At 42.7% G+C, this 26876-nt stretch overlaps 1 protein-coding gene across 7 annotated transcripts in view; it reads left to right on the top strand.

Moving 5' to 3' along the window:
* The window catches only part of LRP1 (LDL receptor related protein 1), a 405127-nt gene that overhangs the window by 67622 nt on the left and 310629 nt on the right, over positions 1–26876 (top strand). For all 7 annotated transcript variants that reach the window (XM_044443327.1, XM_044443325.1, XM_044443324.1 and 4 more), the window contains one exon: positions 26053–26175. In XM_044443327.1, the coding sequence (XP_044299262.1) occupies positions 26053–26175 (123 nt within the window). The remainder of the gene's footprint in view (positions 1–26052; positions 26176–26876) is intronic.

Here is a 26876-nt window from a genome sequence, read left to right as displayed (position 1 = left end):
GCAGTTAGTTAGCCCCAGAGAGATATGCTATGTGAAAATAATCACTCTTGTGTAAGTGAATGGCGGATGTTAGATATTTGATCAGACTATTGAGATGGGGAAGGTGCTAGTGACCTAATCCTGCCATAGGCTTATGTTGGCAGTTAATGAAGCCGGGGATCCAGTTTGCATGTCATGGCAGCAAACAGTGGGCTATTTAACCCACAATTTGCGAGGGTGCATGCTGTGTGTGAGCCTCTGCTACTTGCTGTAAGCAGCACCTGATTGGAACAATTTGAGATTTTCAGCATGATGCACAAATGCAGCCTGCTGGGTTGTTTAAAGGCTAATGGATGGGCTGGGTTCACACCTCTTATTGACAAACTCTACTGCGTCATTTGGAAGTTGCTTACAGTAAGTAGAAGTCAGCATCCTGGCACATCTTGGATTGAAGATGGAAATATTGAAATTATGGGAACCTATTGAGGGTAATTTGCCCAAAAGCTCTCATAAACTTGGAGTCAGTACCAATTGTAGTTGGAACTATACACACAAAGAATTTTGGAAATAAGAGTCAAAATTATTTTGTGGGATATGTTTAATTCAGAGACTGGACTGCAGTTCCAACATCTGAATTAAACGAATGGGAGTTGCACTCCTGCATCATCTGGAGAGCCACTGGTTTAAATAAATTATCACCCCGCTTTTCTCAAACTCATGATTTAAAGGCAGATTAGGGTCTCATCTTCTTTTCCCTCCCAAAAGTTTTGTAAACTCCCCCCCACCCCCCAGCAAGGAACTTTGTGCATCTGCAGTTGTGTGTGTTGTCCTTTGCTCCATGTTCTTGACATTTCATGCCTGCAAAGCAGGGAGGTGTCTTGTTCTCAGTATTTTCTTGGCACTGTTATATCCACTGGTGTTTGTAGCACAGCTCAGAAGCAGGAGAGAACGACTTGAAAGCTCGCTGGTGGGCGTGTGCCCCTTGTGGGGGAGGGTGGGGGTGGAGAGGGGTCCATATTTTTAAAGTAAATATTTATGTTGTAAGTGACCTACTGCTACCTCCTCTCCCCCCAACCAAAATAAATTACTGACAGCAAATACCTGTGGTTTTGCAAGAGGATCTAAAACTTCATAGCTAACAGACATGTCATTCATGAAAGCAGAAACCCAGATTGGAAAAGTGTTGCTTTTAACATTCCCTTTCAGAAATCTTAGATGCCCCAGAATTGCAAAAATGTGCTCGAACAGTTAAAAATGGGATCATCACATTTCTGAATGGAGGTCTCTTCCCCCCCCTTTTTTTGCATCTTTTCATATATAGCTGGCATATTTTTAGTTTTGCTCCTTTCTTATGAGCTTTTCAAGCACCTCGTTGCAAAATGTTTAAGGCTATGTAAAAAGATGCAGAATCTGAAATGGCAAGGAAGACTTAGCTAATGACCCAGAAGTCTTTCCTTCCTTTGTGCAAATTCCCTGTATTCTATCACGGTTTAACATTTGTGAGCGTATTTTTAAAAATATATTTTCAGAACAAAGCTCTTTCTGGGTTAGGATTGGATACATTTTGTAGCCTTTTTTAAAAGGAGGAATTCAGTTTGGTTCTCCTATTCTGTCATTTTGACATTTAAACTATATCCCTGCTCAGCATTCTTTACCCAGCAATATGCCATATCTTTACGCAACAAGCAATTTCCTTATTCTTGAGGCTTCCTTCTTCCTCTTTGGAGTTGCAGAACCCAAGGGTGAATTCTGTAATTTTGGTTTAATGTTAATATTTCATTTCAGTAGCTGAAACTATCTGAGAGTTTCACAACAGTTCATAAAAATACAAAACCCACAATACAATAAAAACAGGATAACATTTCCATATACAAAATTTAAAATAATTTAAGCAGCTGAAACAATTTTTCCAATTTAAGTGACCAGCATCATAGTTCACCATTAAAATGCCATCGAATGCCTTGAAGATAAGGACAGCTTTAACATGGGTGCTGCAATATAGCAAAGCTGGCACTGAATGGACCTCAGTGAACCACACTTTTAACATATGTATCAGCTTCTCTCCTCCACATTTACCATAGTAGCAGCATAGTTGTTACTACTTTTAAGTTCAGGGGAAGGCTTTTGTGCCCTTTTAAAATGGGGAATATTAGGACCCAAGGTGCAGTTCTAAGCTCAGGGAAGCTACTTCCATTTGTACTGTCTGTTTCTTATTGCAGTTGATACAGCCAGAAGTAAGCCAGATCCCTAGATTCATAAGCAAGCAAGCAAGCACACACGCACATGAAGTCTGGACTCTGAGAGTCATGCTTCAGTACTGTATTTGGTGTTATTGCATGACAGAGTGCTTCTTGGTATACTAGATATATGAAGGGGGGAGGAATGCAAGGGGGATGTTTCCACATGGGGGACACATTATTATTATTATTATTATTATTATTATTATTATTATTATTATTATTATAACATTTCTATGCCGCCCCTTGCCGAAACCTCGGGGCGGCTTACAACATGATAAAATACATTGAAATGGTTCTTGCAGAATATTTTTCTTAATTTTTTGTGGGATTTTGCATATCTAGACGATCCTGATTGAAAATGCAAGCTAGAGGATGCTCTCTCACATCAATATTCCCTTCCTGTGGAAAGTTAGCATACTAGAGAGAAGGGTGACAGGCTAGAAGTTTCTGATGTGTGAGAGCATTCATAGCATATGATTCCCCAGTTGCAGTCTGGAGTGTCAGTCTTAGGATGGGTATACTGTACCTTTGGTGCAAATATTTATTTATTTAAAACATTTTTATGCCGCCCCCATCGCAATAAAGCCTTGGGGTGGCTCACAACATATTTCAGCACTTACTGAATTAAAGAATGGCTTGCATCACCCAAATCTGCAGGTGCTTATTGGATCCCAGCATTGTTGTTAAGACCCAACAACCTGGACTGTGAACTTTCTGGACTTGCCTTTGAGTTGTTGTTCTTTTTGTCTGAAATGAGTTTCTGGTTTCACAAATTGACCTTGGATTTCCAGAGCCCAACAGGCTATGCTACAAGAATGGGATATCTCTAGTTCGCATAGCATGTGGTCTGGAAACTTCAACTGGTACAGAATAGGGCGGTGTGACAGCTGGTGCAAGCAAGTCTGTGCAGCCGAATCTCTGCAATACTTTACCAACCTCATTGGTTACCATTTGAGCTCTGGGCCCACCTTAAAAGGCTTGTCTTAACATATAAAGCCCTAAACAGCTTGGGACCAGGATACTTGAAGGATTGCCTGCTCTCATATGCACCTATCCAACCCCTAAGATTCAGAGGCCCTTCTGAAGGAGCCGTCCTCCAAGGAGGTAAGGAAGATGCCTTCTCAGCAGCTGCATCCCACTTATGGAATAGCCTCCCAAGAGCAGTTCACATGGCATCTTCTTTTTGGTGCCGACTGAATACAACACTATTCTCCAGGCATTTTAACAATCAATTTTATCTCTTATAAATGTTAATGGAATTAATTTTACTGAGTTTTAGAATTTTAACCTATATTGTTTTAACTCCTTATGTTACCGTCCTAGTCTCAGCTGTATAATGTTGTGTATATTGTTGTAAATGGTGTTCATTATTATGTTTTTGTTTATATTATTTGCTTACTTTATATTATGTATATTTTACTGGTATATATGTTTTGATTTCATTTTGTCTTTAGTCTGTGAAGAGAGTCTGGTTGGACTAATTGGTTGTGGAATAGAAATTGTTTAATAAATAAATAATATATAACTACTAGTTTCAGCCCTGATTTACATATCATTACAGACAATTATATAAATCATAGGTTGGTGAGTTCTGGGCTGTTGTGAAATAGGAATCCTGTTATGATAACAAATCTTTGTCTGTTTACCATGAACAACCCAGAGAACCTATAGGCCCTATGTTTTATTGCTGAACATTTTGGGTTAATTAATCAATTTACAATTTGCTATGGTGCATTAAAAATTGGATGCAAACTAGTGTGTGCTGCCACAATTTTGCTATTGGTTGGAGGTTACGCCATGATGTGCAAACCATGATGCTGTTTATTGTTGGGTTGTATACCCTAAATTGTTGAAAGTATGATTTGTTATTCTTCTTCATGGGTTCTTCTTTATGGTCTCTGTGCATCACACATATCAGAAGGAAACAACTCAGGATTGAGAAAACAAACCATGGTTTACCTGATTATTTGCCCTGTGTAGAGGCATCCGGTCCTCTCACTTCCTGGCAAATAGATGGGGAAGAAATGGAGGTAGTGACAGATTTTATTTTCCCTGGGCTGCAAGATCACTGCAGACGGGGACTGCAGCCAAGAAATTAAAAGACGCTTGCTCCTGGAGAGGAAAGCTATGGCAAATCTAGATAGCATACTAAAAAGTAGAGGCATCACCCTGCTAACAAAAGTGCGTATAGTCAAGGCTGTGGTTTTCCCAGATGCAATGTATGGCTGTGAAAGCTGGACCATAAGGAAGGCTGAGTGCTGAAGAACTGAGGCCTTTGAATCGTGGTGCTGGAGGGGACTCCTGTGAGTCCCTTGGACTGCAAGGAGATCAAACCAGTCAGTCCTAGAGGAGATCAACCCTGACTGCTCTTTAGAAGGCCAGATCCTGAAGATGAAACTCAAAAACTTTGGCCACCTAATGAGAAGGAAGGACTCCCTGGAGAAGAACCTAATACTGCAAACAATAGATGGCAAAAGAAGAAGGGGAGGGCAGAGGATGAGGTGGCTGGATGGAGTCACTGAAGCAGTCGGTGTGAGCTTGAGTGGACTGTAGGGGATGGTGGAGGACAGGAAGGCCTGGAGGAATGTTGTCCATGGGGTCGCGATGGGTCAGACATGACTTTGCGACTAACAACAACAACAACAACAAAAGAGCAATAGGGGTTAGCCATGGGTTGATGCCAACCAGATTCTAAACTAATCTTGGATCTGATCTCTTTTCCTCTGTAGGAGAATGTAGATATGTCTGTTATTCATTTTGGTTTCTTAGTTGTGAAATAGTCATCTTGTGAGGATGAGAGGATAAGAGACTGGGCGTGAGGGTGCAACCAGGAAACATCATTTTTATCTCTCAAGTTTAAAAGGAAGCATATAGTTGGCCCTTCCCTCCAGATTTTGTTGTGTCTTACAAGTGAATTGGAATAGAAGAAACAGCATGAATGGAAAATACCCAAGTTCTTCCTAATGTTAAATGAAAGAAGCAATGTTATTTAGAAATGCAACAATACTGGTAGTTAGATTTTTTATTTGAAAAAGTTTCAATCCAAGATTATTTAGAGGCTATCAGACAGTGGATTTGAAAAAAATAGAGCCAGCTCATCTGTGGCTTTGTACATGCTTCAAGATTGTTAAACTGCCTCTCTGTCCTTCTAGCATTCACATCCATGAGACGTGACTGAAATAATGTTTTTCCTCCTTAGCATTTCAGTCACATTTCTACTTGACGTGCATTTCAGCTGGTCTCTTGAAAGTACAATTATTATAAAGGCCAACTAATTTAAAAAGTGCACAGGTGTCTTATGTCCAGCCATTTTAACATCCCCCATATATTTTTCAATATTCCTTCCAAGAAGGAACTCCCTCTCTCTCCCCCTCCCCCCCCTTTCTCTCTCTCTATTAAGGCTTTTAATAATTTTAATTTAATTTAATTTAAAATAATTTCTTATTAAGGCTTTTAATTTTAACTAAATTCATCATTTAGTTCTCTTGAGTGTTAGTTTTTGCTAGAAGGTGGGATATAAATCAGATCACATCAAAACAGTAAATACAATCATCATACAGATGGCCTGGCCTTTCAGGGCCGTTGACTGATGGCTGCAACAAAACTTTGCACTTTTGGTACAATGGCTAAAGTGTGAGCTTTGAATGTGGAAATGTCCAGAATCAAGTTGGCCATGACATAGAAACAGAGCGAGTCAGAAGGGGTCACCCGGACCATCTAGTCTGACCTCCAGCACCAGCCGGCTCTGCTCATGACATGCCCACCATGTGCATCTCCAGCCTATCTTTGAACACCTTCACCAATGGGGCCTCAACGACCTCTCGTGGACATACAACTTTAATCAAAAGATGCCATTTCATCTACTTAAACTCACAGCTTCCAGAGAATGCTTGTTGGGCTAAAAAGCTCCCAGCATGTGGCAAGTGTTGGGTTTTCACCACATGAAAACCTACCATAGGTAGCTCACTATGGTGGATTGTTGGGTTGTGTAAACTGAAACCACTTCCTGCAGGGTGGCTTCTTTTGGGGCAGCAGCCACCCTGTTGACACATGGCTTGTTCTACGGGTTGAGGCATCCATGATGGGTTAACCAGACATGGACAACCAAACCCATAATGGATACAGAGGAGTGGTGAGTGAGCTGCACAGCAAAAGTGGCAAAAGCTGAGCTCACCGAGACCACTGCCAGTGACAACCTCACCATCATGTACCCAGTCGCTTTTTGAACTGACCATTGTGGAATAGCCCTCCCAGATGTTACCTCTACCGATTTTGCAGTTGCTCCATGTCCCTTCCTCTCCCCTCCACCTCCATTTTTGTGAGATCGCTTTGTCCTGGGTGGTCAATACAGACATGATACATGGACATCAATAAAGTCAGGCTTCATGTATACTATTTTGCTTTCACTTGAGGGCTGATAAGTGAAAGAAAAAGTCACAAACAGAGGGTAGTAAATAGATTGCCCCCTTTGCAGTGAGATCCTCTTATGTTTTAAGGTTGGACCCAACAGTTCTCAGTATCCTCCATTTTTTCCATCCTTTAATGAGACTTTGATGCCTGGGGAGGTAGTTTGTCATCTAATTTGGATCTCAGTCTAAAATTTTTGCTCACCGTGTAAAGCTCATTAGGTTGACCTTGGCAAGTTACTATCTCCTACTTTAGCCTCAATTGCAGAGTTATTGTGAGGTTAATGCAGTGCATTATGCTCCTTAGAAGACAGTGGTCAAGTACAGATAAGAATAAATTGGGAAAGGGGTAATGGGGATGCAGATGCATGCACAGAGTAAATTGTTGTGGAGATCAGATAATAAGACTGGGTTCAGGCAATATGCTAACCCACACTCAAGAGCTGAGTGTGGGTTGAATTTAGGTTGCTATTGAACTGGGAGTTGTTGAAATACTGGTTATCATGTTGGCTGGACCTATAATAATACACTATGATTTAATTATGAACAACCCTCAGTAAACAACCCAAACCACTGGGTCTCTTAATAGGTTGCTTGTGAATACTGTATTGCCAAATTCAGACTGTTTTTCTTCTAAATGGATTTGTGATCAGTTGGGAAATTTGTAGATTCCGGAAAGGTAGAGGATTCTACCAATTACTCAAATCTATGTTAGGAGTTAGAACTTTTCCTATCTACTTAATTGTGTAAAATGTATGGAAAAGGTGGTTTTGGGGAAGACTTCAAGGAAGAGAGATGGTTTTCTGGGAGGCAGTTCCAAGCAGCAGATGATATATTCCTCAACTGCTGAGTGAGGAATATTTTAGGAGGCTATAATAATTATTTGTTTTGCCCAGTGTGCTAACACGGGTTGGCTTTGCATGTTCAAAAGCCTATTCATTTAGGACTCCTTTGGGGCTCTTTTCAATGTGCAGACAGTCGCCAGCACAGAGGGACTTTTTCTATTGTCATAGCATCAGGAGGTGTGTTGGCAGAAAGCATTCTGTCTTTCTGTGTGAGCAATATGCACGTGGAAGGGTGCAACAGGTAGGAAATAATAAGTGGAGGGCAGTGAAAGGCAAGCCCGCCAAGGCTTTTAAAGAGACTCCCTTGTCACTCTTTCAGCTGTCAGAGGTTTAGGATGGGCTGGAAAAGCCCCAGAAACCTATGGTTTCTTGCAACTGAAGAATTCAAAATATTTCTGCTCTGGGAAAAGCTGGTGCCCAAAAATTAGAAGTTGGCTGCTAAAAAATGTTGATGGTTGGCTGAGGACTTTGAAATATTACTCCAGACCTAGCTAAGCTCCCTGCACTGCCACCAGTGTGTAAAAAACAAAACAAAATAAAAAAATAAGCCCTTTTTATGGCCCCATCCCTGATAAATAAAACATTTGTCCTTTCCTGCATAGCTCAGATTGCAGAAATTGCTCTTAGAATTATGCATCTTTCAATAGCTTCCAATTCAATTTTGTGTAAACTCAGTAGAAATCAGTATGAGATCTATAACCCTAAAGAATTTGAAAGAGGCATTTGTGGAGAGTTTTTTTTTATTATTTTGGCAGGGTCATATGAACTGACATAAGAAAGGGGAGAGAGGGGTGGGGACTCCATAATTAATGCCGTATGGATTTATTTCTTCTTTCTCCTCCAGTAACATCTGTTTTGCAAATCAAGCTCATTCCTATCCCTATTTATTGCCAGTGCTGTTTCCTTTGCAAAAACACAGTTTCTTGTTGCATGGTTGGGCACCCTTTATGCCTCGCATGTGTAGTGGAGTGGGGGGAGATAATGGCAGATGGAGTGTGACCTGCCTATTGTGTAGTGGCTTGACTGTGGATTTTTCACTTGTTGTGTCACTCCCTTCCTGGCCAGCCAACCTCTTGGTAGTCAGCTTGTGGGCTGGGGAGGAGGAGCGGCTGAGGAAATGGAAGCGGAGGCTTCTCCGCTGTGGTCTGTCCCTGGGGAAAAGTTTCGGAGGGCATGATCCAGGAAAAGGTGCCATGTTCATGTGGCCTTTAGAAACATCTGTTTTTTGAATCAGCCGCATTCCTATCCGTATTTATTGCCAGTGCTGTTTCCTTTGTAGAAGTCAGAGCCAAACATCCACCCTTAACTTTTTCTCAAAGCAGGGTTTGGGGAGAGATTGAAAGGGAGATTGGGGCAAAGTGAAGCAAGACTATGTGAAACCCAGCTGGAAATACTGAATTCCTCCTTAACTTGGTTTGTTTGATCCTGCAAAAATGTCCATCTTGCAGCTTGATCCTCTTGATACTTGTAGGGGAGAACATGCCATATCTAATGCACTATTTAGGGCCTGTATATTTCTCAGCATGGTGAGCTTCAAATGTGTAAATACTTATTTCTATAATGTCTGACTGCTTAAGGCAATTTGCTCTGTGCTTTAGGTGAAACTGCTTATTCTTTCCTCATGGTGCCAATTTAAAGTTTCAAGCATCATTCTAAAATGCTTAAGGCTGGAGATTGAGTAGTTTTTCAAAATAATGACAAACAATCCTTCTATTTTTGGAAGAATGCACATCTCAAACTCCCCGTCTCCTTTTAATATTTCTCCTGTAGGGTGGATATAATCCTTAAGGTAACTTAGGTAGGTGGACTGGACTTTTCACTGGATGTTCACAGGTAGTGGAACTCTTTCCCAAGAGAGGGTAGGTTTCCCATCTGCTGTCTGCTGTCCTGCTGGCTCTTACTCAAGAACTGCTTTGGCCTGTAAGTGGGTCTGTTGGTTTGGTGCTGTTTTTATTCTATAATTCTCATGTTGCAATGTATTATTTCACTGTTTGAACCTAATTTAATTTAGTAAGCAGCCTTGAGTGATGCTTCTTCCCCTCCTTTTTTTTCTTTTTGCATAAAGCCAGGGTACAACTCAACAACTCAGCGATCACATCATTTATGTCCCAAGGCCAGTGCACTGAAATGGTGGGTTGGTCAGGACTGACATGTAGTTGTACTTACTCTTTGTATAGACACAAGCTGCTATGGGAGTAATTAAAAATTACAGAAAATAGTATGGCTCTATATTGTTCCTCCATGGAGTTCCTGCTGGTTCCTTAAAGCATTTTCTCAACTTTAGCAGTGGTACAATACTTGCTGCTCCCTACAATGAGGGAAATTTGGATCCTGGCAATGTTCAATGCACTGGCTTTGTGCTTGTATTCTGGATTCCAGCAGCATCTGTACAGCCTCTTCTTCCTCCTAACAGCACTTTAAAACCCCAGTGCCACTTTTTGTTTCTTTGTATGGAGCTACACCCTGTCAATTTCAAAATCGTTGTTTGATGTTATGGTTGTAATGGGATGAGGAAAAATAGGAAGGCAAAAGTACTGCTGAGCCTTATCGAGTCCCTAGTGTATTTTAAAACCACCAGATGTTGCTTTTCAGAGATAACTAAAATTCAGGAAATACATATGTCTTATCCATTCATTATTAAAAGTAAATTATATAATTGCATTAAACATAATTATGGCTGCAAAAACCCTACTAAGTATGGTTGGAACTTGAAGCAATTACTAAAATCAACTCACCATACAACATTTAAATATTAAGCGTACACAATAATATTTTTCAGTTTGCTCGCACTGAAGGCTGTTCTTCGGTCTGCTGCCCCTGGGTGTCCTTGATAGTGCAGCTCCTTTGCAGATTTATTTATTTATTGAAAATATTTCTGTTCTCCCTGTCTACTGAAAGTATGCAAGGTAGCTAACAACATTATTCACAGTGATGAAAATGCAAAGTCAGGCCCTTCCTCTAGCCAAAGTGGGAGCAAGGGAAATAAAGTGGCAGATCCTTCCCTCCTTCCAAACCCCTGTCAGCTCAGGCCATTGCAGGTGAGGGTGGGATAGCTTTGTCACGCTTTTCAGCCAGATGTGTGTGTGTTTTGTTTAATTCCTGTTAGGGACTTTGGATCCAAAGTGGCCATTTAGGGAAGTCCTTATTTTGGAGCCTATGCTGGCAGGAACATCAATCAAATGCATGAAGTAAATCAAATGTTGTGCTTTGCATGGATGGACACATGGAGCATCCTGAGCAGTAGGCCTCCCATTTCAGCAAAGGTCCTCTTTGCCGGCAACCTGCCTCATGGTTGTCTGCTCACTCTGTAAAATCTCAGATAAAACTGTAGCATATCCCTTAAAAGCCCCTTATATTCCTCCCTCAGCAAATGCTTGCCCAGATAGAAACATTTTGACATGCCACCGAAAGGAGAGATGTGGGAAGGATTCAGGCCAACATCTCAGGGAAAGGAGTTCTAAAACTTGGGCAATGCCATAGACAAGGTCTTGTCTCTCTGGCTGTCGTTCCATCTGCTATCTAGCCACTAATTCAGGTAGTCATACATAAAGGTATTTCAGGTCATACTGTAGGGCACTTCAGTGTCTGTAAAAGGTGAGTGGTGGGGAGCCATGAGACCTGTTGCATTTCTGAGACATGGCAGTCTTAGGGTTATGCCTGAACTCAGAGAGTCTGTAAACCTGGCAGAGGAATGCTTAGAAGAAGGTACACCGATTTCCCTAATGTAGCCATGGAGTTACAGACAGTAGCTTCTCCTCCTGTGTCTGATAAAGCCTCCCTTTGGCAGGGCTTCTGATCCAATTGACCAAGAGAGAAAAGGTTTTTAAAAAAAGCAGGAAAAGAGAAGTGATCAAGTGTACCAAAGTTCATTAATGGCTAAAATTGGGAATTTATTACTGGTTATTCTGAGAGCCATATATATCAGCTGGCTTGCTCGTGCAAGTGACGGCGTATGCAACTGGTCTACTTGTGTAAGCAGAGTGTAACATCAAAGGAAGACATGAGTTGTGGTTCTTGCTCTCATAACAGGAAAATTGGATGCTCGAAGAATACCTTACACGAGTTTCATGTTTGCTTATTTCTTTGTGTGCTAAGAGTGAATTAAGCAAGCATTGTGGGCCCTAGGTCATCCTGTGAGCTTCATGGCTGGGAGGGGCTGGAACATGGATGTCCTGAATCCCAGCTGATCCTCTAACCAGTGCATCCCAGGGGCTCTTGGAATGGAACAGAATGAAACAGAACGGAACTGAAAGATGACCAGAAGGGACAGAGTTACACAGCTCCCCCCTGCCCTCCCACCATCTTTTCTTTGCTTCAGCTCACAGATTCCTTTGGTTGAGTTAGCTTGCACAAACACAAAATGAAACAGTGAAGCCACAGAGGGAGAAAGACTCTGGCATTGTGCAAAGTGTGCTTTTTGCACCTCAGAGCTAAACATAAAAGGGGAGCTTTAATCTTTGACAAGCTGCCTCCGGTTGGCTGCTTCTGTAAGTAGTCCTTTACCTGAGTAACCCAGCTATTCTGTAGCCCAAGCTAACTCAAAACCTTGTTGAGTCAAAGAGAAGAGGGTACTGCTTTTCCAACACTATCTGTTCAGGTCCCAAAGGCCAACAGACAACAAAAAGCCTGTTCTGTTTTTGTTGATTTACTTTGTTCCATTCCCTCAGAGAATCATGACCAGTAGTCCTTTGTTCATTGGCTTTATGGCCAGATCCCTGGGGCCACAGAATCTAAATGTCCACAGAAGCTTCTTTGAAAAATGTCCAATGTATTTCCTAGGAAAGCACAATCGAGTCGAGTCTTTCCAGAGTCTGCAGTCTCGGGCAGCTGTGGCTAATTCAGTTTGCATTTGGTGTGATTTCATCAGCCATGTTGGTCAGGGACATTTTCTTTTAAAGAAGGTAGTGAGACATTTGTGGTGCTAGGCCAGACCAGTGGATGGCTTAGGCACGCATGGGCCCACATGCACAGTTTGTCGGATGCTTAGATGCCTTGCACATTGATGACTGTAGGAATTAGGAAAACTGCTAAGGTATTGCTCTTGCTCTTTCCCTTTCAGCTTCTGGCACTTAATCCTTTTTGTAAGGAAAGGGAAGGAGGTGTTGAAAGATCCCTGAGTTAGTGCCTTTGAGTTTTCTCATTGGAATGGAAGGTGGCCCTTCTTCCCCCTGTAGACCTGAGAGCAGTGCAAAAAACAGACCCTGTGCCATGACTTGGCTCAGAGAGTGAGAGAGAGAAGATCCATTATTTTCTGCCGGAATTGCTGCCTGCTTTTATTTTTAGCAGGCTGGTGCCTGAACTTCCCGAATGCTAAAGAGGGGAGCATTTGAAAATGGAAGTCCTTGCAGCTGTACCATTCCCTGGCAATCTGAACTGGACTTTTATTCCCTGTCTGAAGGGTCCTTTCTTCCCTTCCCAAAGTGGGATCTCTTCTAATTTTGCACAGAGGAAAGCTGGTGCATCTGCTTTCATTAATTTTAAAAAACAAGAGCAAAAAACTTGATTCTCTGGATGGTCTTTTTAAAAACAGTAGCCTCCTATCTCTTGACATCTTGGGCACTTTGACACATTCTGTCTGAGAATGCATCACATTTATAGTTGTAGTTATAGGGAGCTTTTCATCATGCTTCTACAGAAGTACGTTTGACTGGATTGTTCATAAAAGCTGTTAGGGAGGAACTTGTATAAAAAGGCTTTAAGAGCAGCTAGGAAGTAGGTTTCAGGGTTTATGAGCCTAGGTTACATTTCTAAGGAAAACCTGCCCGCATGAATGAATAAATACATCAAACCTTTCAGCACTATGAACAAAGTTTGTGATCCTCAGGGAGGCATGTTGGTTGTCAAGTTTCTAGCTGTGGGAATGACCTCTACTTTCATTCAGCTTGCATGGAGGTTGCCAGCCAATGGGGATGCCTCTTGGCTAGCTTTTATGATGTCACGAACTCACAAGAAGTAAGAGGTTCTTCTTATGGAGCCATCCTCTAGAGAGGTGAGGGGGATGATGGCTAGAGGAAGGGCCTTCTTGGTGGTCGCACCTCACCTTTGGCATATGTTCTGCAGAGAGGTGTGCCTGGCACCATCACTGTTACCATTCTGGTGCCAGGCAAAGACAGTTCTGTTCTCTGGCTATTTTAATAATTGATATGAGTGGTAACTTGGTTTTAATTGTTTGGTTTTTGGTATTTAGTCAATTTTAGTTAAAATGGTTTTATCCTAATGTTTTTATGTAATATTTTAATTTTAATGTATTATGTTTTTACATTTTGATTATGCTGTTAATATGGTTTTAAAATGTTGATTTAGTGTTAATGATTTTGGAAAGTTGTGCTGTTTAATTGTTGTAAGCTGCACAGAGATCTCATGTATGGGCTATTATACTGGCATACAAATTAAAATAATAAAATAACAAAATGAATAGGAAGCTGCTAGATAATATTGAAGTTCTTCTAATCCAGTATCCTTTTTCTGATAATGGCCAACTAGAAGCCTCTGGAAAGCCCATAAATAGGACATGCTTTGACAAGATGATATTCTGTTTACTACTGCATTAAGGCCTTTATGACCTATTGGTGGCCATTGGTCTGTCCCCTTCCCCATATCCTTGGAAAAGATTTTGTTACTGTTTTAAAATATACCCACCAGGGACAAACAATTACTCTATTAATATTAATAAAACTTAAAAAGGAGGGGGGAGACAGTCTGGAATGAGACTGAACCTTTGTTCAGTTTGCTTGTGCTTGTATTTTTCTTGCAAATGGTGAGCTGGACGTCAGGTAGGTTCATGTCATACATGAAGGATCTTTTGTTACTTCTTTTATATTACATTGTTTTTCCCTGTGCCTGATGCATCTCCCAAGATGCTGAAGTACCCCATGGCATTGAGATGTAACATTAGTCCCTGATTGGGTACCTGCAGACAGAAAGTTCCTAGTGCTACAAAGCTTTGGTTGAATTTGCATGACACAACAGGCCATTGTGGGTGCTGGGTGGCTGCCAAGATGGATTGTTAGGTTATATGAGTTCAACTTGGTTCCCAACAGGGTGACTTGTCAGCCTAGTTTGTTGTCCTGAAAACATGCCTAGCTTGTCCTAGGAGATGTATCATAGTGGGTTGTCACATTACCCAGACTCAGGCAATAGATTCCTTTGTGGGTATTGGGAACCAGCCACAGACTTGCTTGCTTGCTGAAGCAGCAGCTGGGGGTGACTGGCCATGACTGGATGTTCCCTGTTGCAATCATGAGTCATTGCAACTTGCCACAGCTGTGTGTGTGTGTGTGTGTGTGTGTGTGTGTGTGTGTGTGTGAGAGAGAGAGAGAGAGAGAGAGAGAGAGAGAGAGAGAGAGAGAGGGGTTAACACTGCTTTTTCTCCCTGGAGATTGCAAAAGATGGCTTGACAGCTGTCTTCCACAGTCATCATTTTGACAGCTGCTGGCAGTCCCTTCAAAATGCCCAAGCAGCAATATGGGTAGGACAAGGACAATATTGCCCACCCCTCCTCATGGCTGGCCACCAGCACACACTCTCCTATTGTGGCAGTCTTTAAGTAGCCATGAAGTCTAAGCAAACTAGTTAGTGAGGTCTGTAAGTTCCATCAGTTCCACCTTTCAGTACCAGCTCAGGAGAATCTCTCACCCTACTACTGCAGGGTAGCAATGCACCCTTAACCCAGACAATGAGTTCATCCCTGCTGACACTTCTTTCTGTAGTAGACTGGGCTGGAGCTGTGTACCCTTGCTCAAAGCCTGGGAAGGGGAAACTAGACTTTGGCTGTGTAAGTAGAAAAAATGCACAAATGCATCAAATTTTTACAAAATTGCCAGTTGTGCTGTTCCATTTTCAAATGATTCTACCACTCCAAATATATTAACAAGTAAAAAAAAAAGAGTGCATGTAAGCTTAGTTGTGTGATTATTAAAAATTGAGGTGTAAGTGCCATTGATTATCCCTGAGAATGCCCCATGCAAATATAGTCAACTTCACAACCTAGTTTACAATGCAGTCCAATCTAGTCAGTTTCATAATCTTAGCTTGTCATTTTCACAGTGTCCATAGACATTTTGCAGACTTAGTTTTTCCCTGCTTGCTAGCTGGTTCTGCAACTCCTGCTTTAGCAGAAAGTCTCAGTGCTTGTTTCCCAGACTAGGAGCATAAAGCAGCTCCATGTACTTTTCCACCCATACTTTTGTTTTGTAAAATCAGAATTGCAGAAGTACTCAGCATTTTTTAAAGAAAGAAAATGCCAGAGTAGAGTCCCCTAATTAAGTTGCTAATTGCAGTGGGGGTGGTAGAGGACAACAGAAAGTTCAGGAAGCAATCAGTTAAGGAGTTGTTGAGAGCTTTGCAGAGAAAGGCTGAAGCAGGAGCAGTTATAGGAAACAAAATATTTTCATTTACATTTTTTGTAAAGAAAATATTTAGAAGGCAAAAAATCGAGAAGAGGCAAAAACTCTTTAGAGGAGTTGCTATGTAGGACAAGAAATGACCCCACGACTGGAAAGGCAAGTCCAGCAATAAAGAAAGGAGGAGCATCCACAACACGCCACCCACTTTCCCCAGAGGTGAGAACTCCCATTGATTCATCTGCACCTTATGACCAAGTTTTGGGTGGCTGAACAAAGGAATTAGCCCTCACTGAATGAGCACACGACCTCCTCCCTGCGTGCCACTTACTCTTTCAATTAACAATCCAGGAATATCCAGTTTTTACATTGTTTTGTGACTTGTAAACCCAGAAACTCTGGGCTGTTCAGTGATTAAACAACACAAAGTTAATGCAAGAACAACCAATTCCTGGGCTGTTAATATAAAATGGAAAGGGGTGAATGGGTGGAAACCAGCTTACTTGTTCACTCCCACATGCTCACAAGCCATAGTTAACGGAGTCATAGCAGCTGGTTGCACATTTTCCTATCCATGCTTTAAAAAGTAGCTTCTATTTTTATACTGGCTGAATTCACATGTCATGAGATGTCCCCTGCATGATTGTTTTTTTCCCCCCCAACATATACTGGTCACATGATCAGACTCATGCTGGTAGGTCTCTTTCCCCTCATCATCTCATTCCCTTGCACTCCTCCAGGTGGTATGCCAAGAGACACTACCAGTAGGATTGAGCTTAATGCATCTGGCCATGGACTTAAAGAATTTGTGCTGCACAGACGGGCTCACACAGAGGGAAGCGCAGTAGAGAAAATGAAGAAACTGATCAGGCACTCTTGTCTTCTGCTTTAGAGAGGACCACTGGAGCAAGGAGTGCCTGATCCACTGATCCTTTCCACCGTGCAAGGGAGCAGAGCTGCTCAGCTGATTTCACTGCTGGTCCCTTCCTTGCATGCTTGCCCAAGAGAAGCCCCTCACAAGTGAGTGCAAGTGGGGAGAATCAGCTGGGCAGCAGTGCCTGGTTTCAGGCAGCGCTGTTCAGATGGTTCCACTGCTGTCCCCACTTTCTTGCCCTGCTTCTGAGAGAGATGTCCCCAGCCTGGCACCTGCCTGAGTGCCCATCCTGCAAGTGGTAGCAACATGGGGAAGGAAGGCGGTGGTTGTCTGCCTTTTCTGCTCTGACTTGCACAAGAAGCATCTCCAATCTGGCTCCCACTCAAGTGTTCTTCTAATGAGGAGGTGGCACTTGCCCCATTTCCTGCTCCTGCTGGTGAGAAAGGCATCCTCAACCCAGTGCCTGCCTAGCACCTTTCTTGCAGTGGGAGAATCAACTGAGTACTGCTGCCTGGTTGATTCCCCGCCTTATGTCTGGTGTGTGTGTAGTAGGGGTGGGTAGAGAAATTAGATAAGTGTGCTGTGCTTTTCTACAGTGTCACCCCAAAGAAGATCTTTAGGGCAGGAGGTGGGCAGAGTGGGGCACAAAATAGCAGCTGCAGTTGGTGCTCCCTGGTTAGCCACTTGGCAAGTTTGGGTGACATGACAGACCAACAAATGAACTCAGCCATGGCGTTCTGTAAATGAGGATGGATGATTACCCCAAAAAACCCTTGTGTGAAAGGCTTCTTACTGGCTGCTTCTTGTTTATGGAATGCCCTCTGCAAGGAAGCTCACTGGATTGCCTGCATTATCTTTTTTGGCATCAGGTATCTTTCTTTTCTCCCAGGCATTTTACAGACTTAGGTTTCATTTCCTTTTAAATTCATCTTTATATTGATTTCCAGCCTCCTTGTCATTCTGCATTAAATTTTATTCTTTTAGCTCTCTGCAATCTAGCCGCAGAGAATGAAACAGAAGGAAATATACATACAAACATATACAGACTGGGTTCATATGATACAGCAACCTATCATGGGTAGCCAGGCATGGTAAGTTTCCATGTTGTGCAAACTTAATTTTTTTCTATTGAAAAACACAACTGTCAGGAATATTTGTCCAGATTTAACATCTGGGAAATAAGTGGAGAAGAAATTTGTGGATCAGCAGTACTAGAACAGTTAATACAGGTGTACAGAGTTTTCTTCCATTTACTTCCCTGCCATTAAATTTGCATGCATTTCTGCATTCTTTTAAAATTGTCAGGAAACAGAAAGAAACACAATAGTAACTGCTCCTGAAAGGAGCTGCAGAAAATGGAAGGTGTTAATATCTCTCCTTTCTGCAGTAGCTGGAGAATTGGAGAAGTGCTAAAAAGGTGGAGGGCACTGAGAACCATCAATTCCGCACTTAAAATTGAGAGAATTATCTTGCCCCCACCCCTTTTGGCACACTTACTGCTTTGTCCCTGCCCCCGCCCCCCAATTTTCAGTGCTTCTCACTGGCACTGTCGGGTCCCTTTTTTTTTTTTTCTTACGGGTGCTGTCAGGTTCCTCACCCTGCCACCAATCCTTTTTTGCAACAGTGTGCAAATTAGCCGATGGACAACCTCATCTATTTAATTCCTTTGTATAGCATCCATTCTTCACTGCTCCTGTTGACAGCTGAAACATACAAGGAAATTAACCAAGCAAGACTACACATATCAGACAACCATAAGCACATGTTCGTGGAAGATTGACAAAAATAATCAATGCATTTTAAGGCACTGCAATTTCAAACCTGGGTACTGAAAAGTGGGGAAGGTTTGGAGCTGGGATAAGAAAGCAAGATGGATCCTGTGGCAGAGGCTTTTGGGATACGTGCCAGAGCTGGCTGAAGGACTGAAAGGGAGAACAAGCCACAACAGGCCTGATCACCTGTCAGGCCTTCCTTGGGTTGTTCTGGGAACAACTGGCCTATTGGGACTTATTTGCAGGGTAACTTAGTGTGGTGTATAAACCACTCACAGTCTGGTTCAGAATTACAGAATCCCTGCCCCCGTGCATCCAGATATTGGTGGAAATATAATTGCAAATTTCTTCTTGGTTTATAGATGGCATCTTCTGATATCAGACATGAGATCCTTAGTATTCACTGTTCATGTGCAGGCAGTTGCTCAAAGTGCCACAGTCTTGACAAGAAAATGCAATGTGTTAAGACAATCTACACGCGCAAGAAAAGCAGTGTGGCACAGTTGCATCATAGTGTAATAGCACTTCACAATGCAAGCAGGATTGGAAGGGATGTCTCATGAGGCATGCTCTTGCATCTTTATGCAGACTGGAAAACTGAGTTATTATAATTGCTTTCCTGACCTTTGCCCTTTCACATAGTTCCCCGTTCAGCAGAGTGAAAACAGACAGATCATTAGTCTGGTTTCTAAATGTGTTTGCTGTCACTAGCATAAACTCAATGGGAGGTGGTTCTTGGATTAGATAGCATCTAATCTAATTCAGTCTTTAACAATTGGGATTGCCTTCTTTGCAGCACTTGCTTCTGGAGTGACAGCTGTCACATCGGTTGCCTTAGAGCAGGAGTCCTCAAACTTTTTGAATAGGGGGCCAGTTGAAAGGCTGCGGGCAGGTGAGGTGGGGGTGCCTGGGGACGTGGTCTGGTGAGGTGCCTTCGGGTGCACGTGAGGCAGCATCGGGCGCATGCGGCGGTGGCTTGCTTGCTCAAAGATCTCCCAGCAAGTCCAAAGCCATATCCGAGCGAGGAAGCCACCACCTCCCCACCCGCGCTACTAGACAGCAGCGAGTGCGCGCATATGTGAGGCAGGCAGTGGCTTGCTTGCTCGGAGACCATCTCCAAGCAAGTGAGTCACCACCTCCTTGCCTGTGTAGCAAGCGCAGGCGGCGAACAGGGGTGTGGGCTGGATGGATGGCCATGGCGGGTTGATCTGTCCCACGGGCTGTAGTTTGAGGACCCATGCCTTAGAGGCTCTGTGGGGCATGTCACAGCACTTTTGCATTGTGGAAATTGTGACATTTACAAATCAGTGTTATCCTTCTCTGCACCTTCCACCCCTTTGGGGAATAGGTTGGTGCCATTTTCTTAGTTGGTTTTGCATCTGATGGAAAAGTAATGGATTATCAAGCCTGGGATATTGACTTGTAGGTCCTTTTCAGTTTCCTTGTGGGTCTTTCTCTATTGCTTTCAGTTTGAGCTTCTTTCAGCATTTGAATGTTTCCCCTGAGCTGAGATTAGGGGAAGGAACCACACTCATGAGAAGAACACATACTTCATACGTAGAAGGTTGGAGATTCAATCCTTGATATCTGCAGTTCAAAAAGGATCAAGGGAGTAAGTAGGATCAGCCAAAAGATTCTTCTCTACCTTAGGCCCTGGAGAGTCCCTGCCAGCCAGAGTAGTCAATACTGGGCCACACAGCAAGTTCCTGTACTCATTCAGTAAACTCATGACTGCTAGGGAAGCATCCTGGCAAGGCAGGGCAGAGCAAAGAGCAAAGCAAAAAGCAGAGCAAAGCAAACAGCTGCCCCTTTTCAAAGGTGTGAGGCAGAAAGATGGCATGCTTCTGCTGGAGGCTGGTCCCTTCGGCACTGTTCAGCGTGAGGTCATGCTTTGTCAGTTGTGAGGCCTTGGAGGATAGTGTTGCTGTGACAAGCTCTGTAAATCCAAGACATGGCTTGGGTTTCTCAAAAAGCATTTTGACAGGCTTGTCAGAGTGAGATTAATTGGGGGGGACAAGAAGCCTTCCTGAGCAGAGAGGGCAGGCTGGGGGAGTAGGAAGGCCTTTTGTGTTTGAGGGGCTAGTCCCAGAGGTCAGCCACAGGGACAGTTTAACAAGAATATCCAGTTAGAATAACCAGTAGGCTTGAGGTTCAACAGGACTGTAACTCTCTTGAGCTGATCTGCAGCTGTTGGGGAGATTGTAGGCTCTGTTTCAAATCCTCCACTTTACTCAGGCTCTTTGGGTTACCCATTTAAGCCTTCTTTGTATAGGGACTCCACTTCCCATCATTTTATAGTCCAGGCCATGTCTTTGTTTAAGAAGAAGTACTTGAAGACCAGGGGACCTCACCCACATTCTGAGCACTTGCAATTTGGAAACAAATGCCAGTAGAATGAATGGGGCTTGTCTTTCTGTGGAGTGAGTTAAAAATTTAGCTTTTCTTTAATTTATCTGGCTTCTCCAGTCTTTGTTGCCTAAGCCTCCTGAAGCAAGGCTTTGGCAGCAATGTCCTGAGTGAATTACCTTCCAGCTTTTCTCCAGTGCTTTGGTGTTCTAGACCAGACCACTGCAAAGCAAAAGCTCTCCCCACTCATTACAAATCCATTTTGTTCCTTGGATGCTGTGATAGTTTTTTGATTACATTTCTATTGCTCTTTTGCAACACAGTTCCTCAGCCAGTGTTAATTGCATTGACTTTTTGACTTTCTTTGGCTATTTATTTTGCACGTGTGTGATTGGACAAAGCTCCAAGGCATAGAAGATGGGCAGTAATTAGCAAATAGCAGCTGCATCATGTAGAATGTCTTCCTTGAAGCATTGACCCTAGCAGCAGGAGACGTGGTGTGAATTAATGCCTGCTTTCCAAGCAGCATCATAAACAACCTAAAAGAGATTGTATATTTTCTTCCATAGCATCCTCACTGTCTGACCAGTATCCTTGATTCCTTTTTCCAATTTAATACTTGCTGTCTGTCTGTCTGTCTGTCTGTCTGTCGCTTTTGTATACCATCCACTACAAGCATCTTGGGATGGTTTTACAATAAAAAGAGAGCCAGTGTGGTGTGAGAGAGCCTGTGTGGTGTAGTGGTTAAGAGCATGGGACTGGGACTCAGATGATCTGGGTTCTAGTCCCCACTCAGCCATGGAGCCAGCTGACTGGGTGAGTTTGGGCCAGTCACAGACTCTCAGCCCAACCTACCTCACAGGGTTGTTGTTGTGGGGATAAGATGGAGGAGGAGATGTAAGCTGCTTTGAGCCCTTTATAGGAAAAAGGCAGGATATCAATCGAAAAATAAATAAAATAAAAAGCAACACAAAATAAAATGGAGCACTTTGCTCTCACTGGAGACAGTTTTATATTTTGCTTTACTTATATAAGAACTTTTACTTTTGCATTAGAATGCAAGCACACTCCTGATGTAGCAGATGCTGGTGAGAAAGAACAGCAGGGCATGTTGTGAGCATCCAGAATTTTATCACTGGTCTCCCTTGACCCAGCCAAGGTCCATCTAAGCTCTGGCAATGGTTAGTGATAGGCTCTGATAATGCACCACCTCTGTTGCCATTCCTCTGCAGCATCTTTAACCTCAGAAGTATCCTGTTTAAACAAATGGGTTCCATTTAATTACCATGGCTAATAGGATTCATGTGAGCTTAAGTGGACTCCAGGGGGTAGTGGTGGACAGGAAGGCCTGGAGGAATGTTGTCCATGGGGTCGCAATGGGTCTGACTCTACCTCGCAACTAGGAACAACAAATAGGCTTCAATGAGTTCTATCTGTGTGAAGCCTTCGGTCCCTGTGTTTTCTCTAACGCGCACTTAGTATATCGTGTAAACACTTTGGGGAGGTAATGTATGTATCTATATGGTATTTAAATGTCTAGCTTGGTTTAAGATTCTCAGAGCAGCCAATCTGAAGCTGATCCCCCCTGCCCCTCCATTTGCCTCATGTGTTTGTGAGGCAGAAATGCCAAGAATGAGATCAGTAACTGCCTGATGTGTCTACCTTTGGTTTTGGCAAACCTATTCAACTTCTTCTGCGATTAATTTATATCTCACTCTTGTGGGCTCAGATCAGGCAGTAGTTTCCAGTCATAAACAGAGAAAAAAGGCATAAGCTGTCCTTAGAATCTAGAGTCTAGATGAATAATTATTTGAAAAGTTTAAGGATTAGCTTCCCAAATAATGGCACAGCTACTGACTGTCATTTTGTAGATGAATGAATCCAGGTCATTAGCATAACGTGACACACACAATTATAAATGCATGTTATTTATGCTGGAGTAATAAAATGTGGGTAGCCTTGGATTATAGATGTTTCAATAAGTGACAATAAGATCTATAGTGGGATTGTCTCCATTTGCTGCATCGATCAGAAAAAAGTACTTTCAATGGGAGAAATTCCAAATTGTGGCTACTGTCATGACATTTAGCAAATTACAGATTTCCATAAATTACAACTCTTATGGAAAACTGGTATAGTGATAAGAAGTTGATTTCAAATTACCTCTCCTTCCTTCCAAACTGAAATGAGCAGACCATGGCCTTCAAGACAGATCTTCCTGCTGAAAGGCCAACTGCTTCCAGTGCCTGACACTTCTCAGCTGGTCTGCCACTTAACCTGATGCCATACCCAAGGATTAATGATGCAGTGTCTGCCTTCCTCTATTATATAGCATGCTCAGAAACTTTCCCACAGAGTTTGAAACTGTCTGTTTCTCAATATTTGAAACTTCCTAGCACACTGCTAGGTCCACTGACCTTGGCATTTCAGCTGTAGAATCCACCCCCTCCATGTCTGAGAAAAAACCAGTTTCTGCAAGGCCTGCATACTCTTCTGTGGGAAGAGTGGGCCCAGTCATTATATAAATATTCTCTCCTTGGGACGTGCTGTAGGGTTAGGCTAGAGGAGTTTGAAAAAAATCAATGGATGTGTTGCTCCTCTGTCAGCTTTTTTGCCCACCCCAGGAGCCTCTCAGATATCCTTTTAAAGCTTAGTTGCCTGCTCCCTTTCCCAACATTCCTTATATTCTGAACTGCAATATCAGCCTTTTTCAGCCACGAGGTCTTCCAGATGTGTTGGACTACAGCTCCTATCATTCCCAACCAGCATGGGAATGGCTTGTTGGCTGGGAATAACGGGAGTTGCAGTCCAATGGATGAAGAAGGCAGCAGGCTGGGGAAGGATGGAACATGTCTTGTTTCCAAGTAGAAGAGGGCTTTTCCTATGTCCATCAGCAACCACAGTGCAAAGAGATATATACACACACATAAATACACTTCCTCTTTTCATAGTCTGTAGTATACCATCCCCTGATTAGTAGCTGTACTTCCATGGGAGAAGTACAGAGATTTCTAGAACTATAGTTGAGGGCTTGGATAAAAGAATAATAGGCCTCTGCTTTATCTTTTGATTACCCCCTAGAGAATCCTTGAGCTCCTTCCTCTCAGCACCTTATCCTTGCAGAGCTTATGTTATCGTTAGCATATCATCAGCATTTGGTGTTGTAAGTGGAATGGAATGGAATCCTGTGGAAACATTATTTTTCAGTGCTTGCACACAGTTTACCACTTCCATTGGAAACTGCTCTTATGTTTCAACCACACCTTGATACACAACAGAAGGATACCTGTTCTGCAAATGTGAAACAGTTGGAAGGAATGGACAATCTTCCCAAAGCCACCATATCCAACATATGCTGTGTGTGTACAGAACCACTGTTCCATCCAGAAAGAATGACATCATATCTTCCCTTAGAGCAGGAATGGACAATCTCCCCCCCCCCACCCGCCCCATTGCATTCCCTCGGAGGTAGTCTCTTGGTGGGGCAGGATGTACCAGCCATGAGCAGGGCCTGAGCTGTAACAGTCCTACTCTCTGGGTGCTCCATGTGAGGCTCTTACTGTGCAATAGCTCTGCTTCAGCTGTGGAATGTTACAGGGAGGGCAAATGTCCTATTCCATTTGTAAGCCTCTTGTGTCTTCCCACCATTTCTCTCTACCATTTTCTTACTAGATAATAGTCTGTTAAGTGCAGACAACTTTGGCTATTTGGTGATAAAAATGAACTACATAAATAATAAATAAGTAGGAAAAGGTGGAATAGCTGTAGAATGCCTTTTTACGAGTAGTGTTAAGAGCATCCTTCTGGAGAGAGGGGGCGGGCAGTATCAGTGGTGTCCTTCTGCAGGCTCAAGTAATGCTAGAAGAGACCCCGTGAATCTTGCGTAACTGGTAGCAGAACTGTTGACACTGATGATAGTGTAACGACACAGGTGGACATTGGCAGTGCTCTTACTCTTCTGTTGCTGCTCCTGCTCCTGCTTCTGCTTCTTCTTCTGTTTCTTTTTCTGCTCTTCCTCCTCCTGCTTTATTATATTTTTATACCTCCCCACAGCCAAAGCTCTCTTGTTGGTTTAAACCAGATGATAAAAATACAACCCCCTTCCGCCACATAAAATAAAAGAAAACAATACTTGCTCTTGCTCAAGTTCATCACCTCAATACTGGTTTCCCGTTTCTCAAAATTCTGAAGAGGAAAAGACTTCGGCTCTCTTTCCCCTTCCCTGTACCATCTTTGTGTCTCTTCCATACCAAAGATCTGCTGGGCTAGTTCATGCAATCAAATAGCCATGGCTTATTTAAACCACAGTGTGATATGGCACATGTGGGCAGTCATTTTTAATATTTGTTCATGGTTAAGTAACCCTTGCACAATCGGTCTCTGCTGGGTTCAGATGATGCAACTAGTTGCAGCTCTGAATATTCAAAAATGCACATGCTACAACTCACCATGGCTTACTTTATCTTTGCAGACTGGAGATGCCCAGCAAAAAAGCATTATGGTTTGCATGATCATCACAGCTTATTTAAGCCAAGGTGATTGTGAGAAACAGGTTGCTTTCTCCAGTCTGCAGAGATCCAACTGCTGCTGCAGGAAGAATGAGAGAGACCAAAAGGCAGACAAGTTTAGTAGAAACTCTTGCAAGATTGTGTTGTCTAAGAAATGCTGCTTTTGAAATGGTGATGCTAACATGAGATAATTATGCCCTCTTCTACAGTGACCGGGATACTGTCTGCATGCAGTCAGGGTTCAACCAAAAGGGAACATGGGAGTCTAAATAAATAGGCACGACTATTTGTATCCTGGTAACTTCTGTAGAGATGGACTGACTTGGTGCTCTGTATGCCTGTTTCTAGGTCTCTGATGATTAACAGAATTCAATTTTCTCCACTCAGTGCAGAATCGCTACATCATCTGGTTTAAAACCTTGCCTTTGATTTGATTTTTGTGTGTGTTTCTTTATGCCTAACACGTAAATAATAAAAAAATGCTGTGGGCTCCCAAAAGATAAATTATTCAAGTTAAATGGTCTTTAAAATTTGTTTTGTATCCTGGATTTTGGCTCCCTCTCCATGCTAATTAATACCTTGCCTTTTAATCCTGCTCAAGTGTCGTGAATATGGATGAGCCCAGTGTCATGGTCAGAGTCAGTTTGCTTTTGCGATAGCCAACCTTTGAAATTATTTTTTAATGACATGTCTTGTGGAAGGAACTAACCTGCCCATCCCATTCTTCTTTCTTTGTCTAGCACCGAAGACATGTAGCCCCAAACAGTTTGCATGTAAAGATCAGATGACATGCATATCCAAGGGCTGGAGATGCGACGGTGAGAAGGATTGCCCAGATGGCTCCGATGAATCGCCAGATATATGTATGTATCTCTCCCCCACACCTCCCCACTGAATCCACTGGTAATTGTGTTTTGGAACTGTCCAGCATCTCATACTGTTGATATACAATATATGCCTTTCTTTCTCTTTCCTAGTGTGTTGCACGGCTTATGGTGCTTATTGCAGCCTTGAGAAGGTTGTAAGCAGCTGCTGCAAAAAGAGATAGTGATCACATCATCTCCTTTTAGGAAATGCACTGCTCATGTAAGCCCTGTTGCTGAGCATATTGACAGCATCTGAGCTGGGGCATTTCTAAATGCATAAACCAAAATTAGTTGACATCTGCAGCTATGTGCAGCTCCCCCATCTGCCAGCCCTGGTAGCTGGTTCCTTCAAAAGGAACGTCTGATAGTCTGGTTGGAAAATGAATGACCCTGCATGGGGAAGTTAACATGTCAGTGCAAGAGACTTTGGTATATGAGGGCATTTAACCCTGTAGTCCCTTGCCTCCCTTCTGAAGTGGCACACACTCGGGGGATTTGTATGGCATGTGTTTCCTGGATGTATGAAGCTCTTTCTGCTTGATTGGGATTTTAATGTGATAGCAAGGATGTAGACCTCACTGGAAAATTAGCACACCCCTTTTCCAGTTCCTTTGTAGCATAATAAATATCCAGTTCTGGAGATTGCCCAGGTGATCATTTTGATATTTGAGGAAGGTCATGTTCCCCCACCCACATCC

Source organism: Varanus komodoensis, unplaced genomic scaffold (assembly GCF_004798865.1).
Source record: "Varanus komodoensis strain SLA01 unplaced genomic scaffold, ASM479886v1 scaffold41, whole genome shotgun sequence".
NCBI classification, from domain to species: domain Eukaryota; kingdom Metazoa; phylum Chordata; class Lepidosauria; order Squamata; family Varanidae; genus Varanus; species Varanus komodoensis.
The sequence above is the reverse complement of the archived record's forward strand: the minus strand, read 5'-3'. Positions and strand labels throughout refer to the sequence as shown.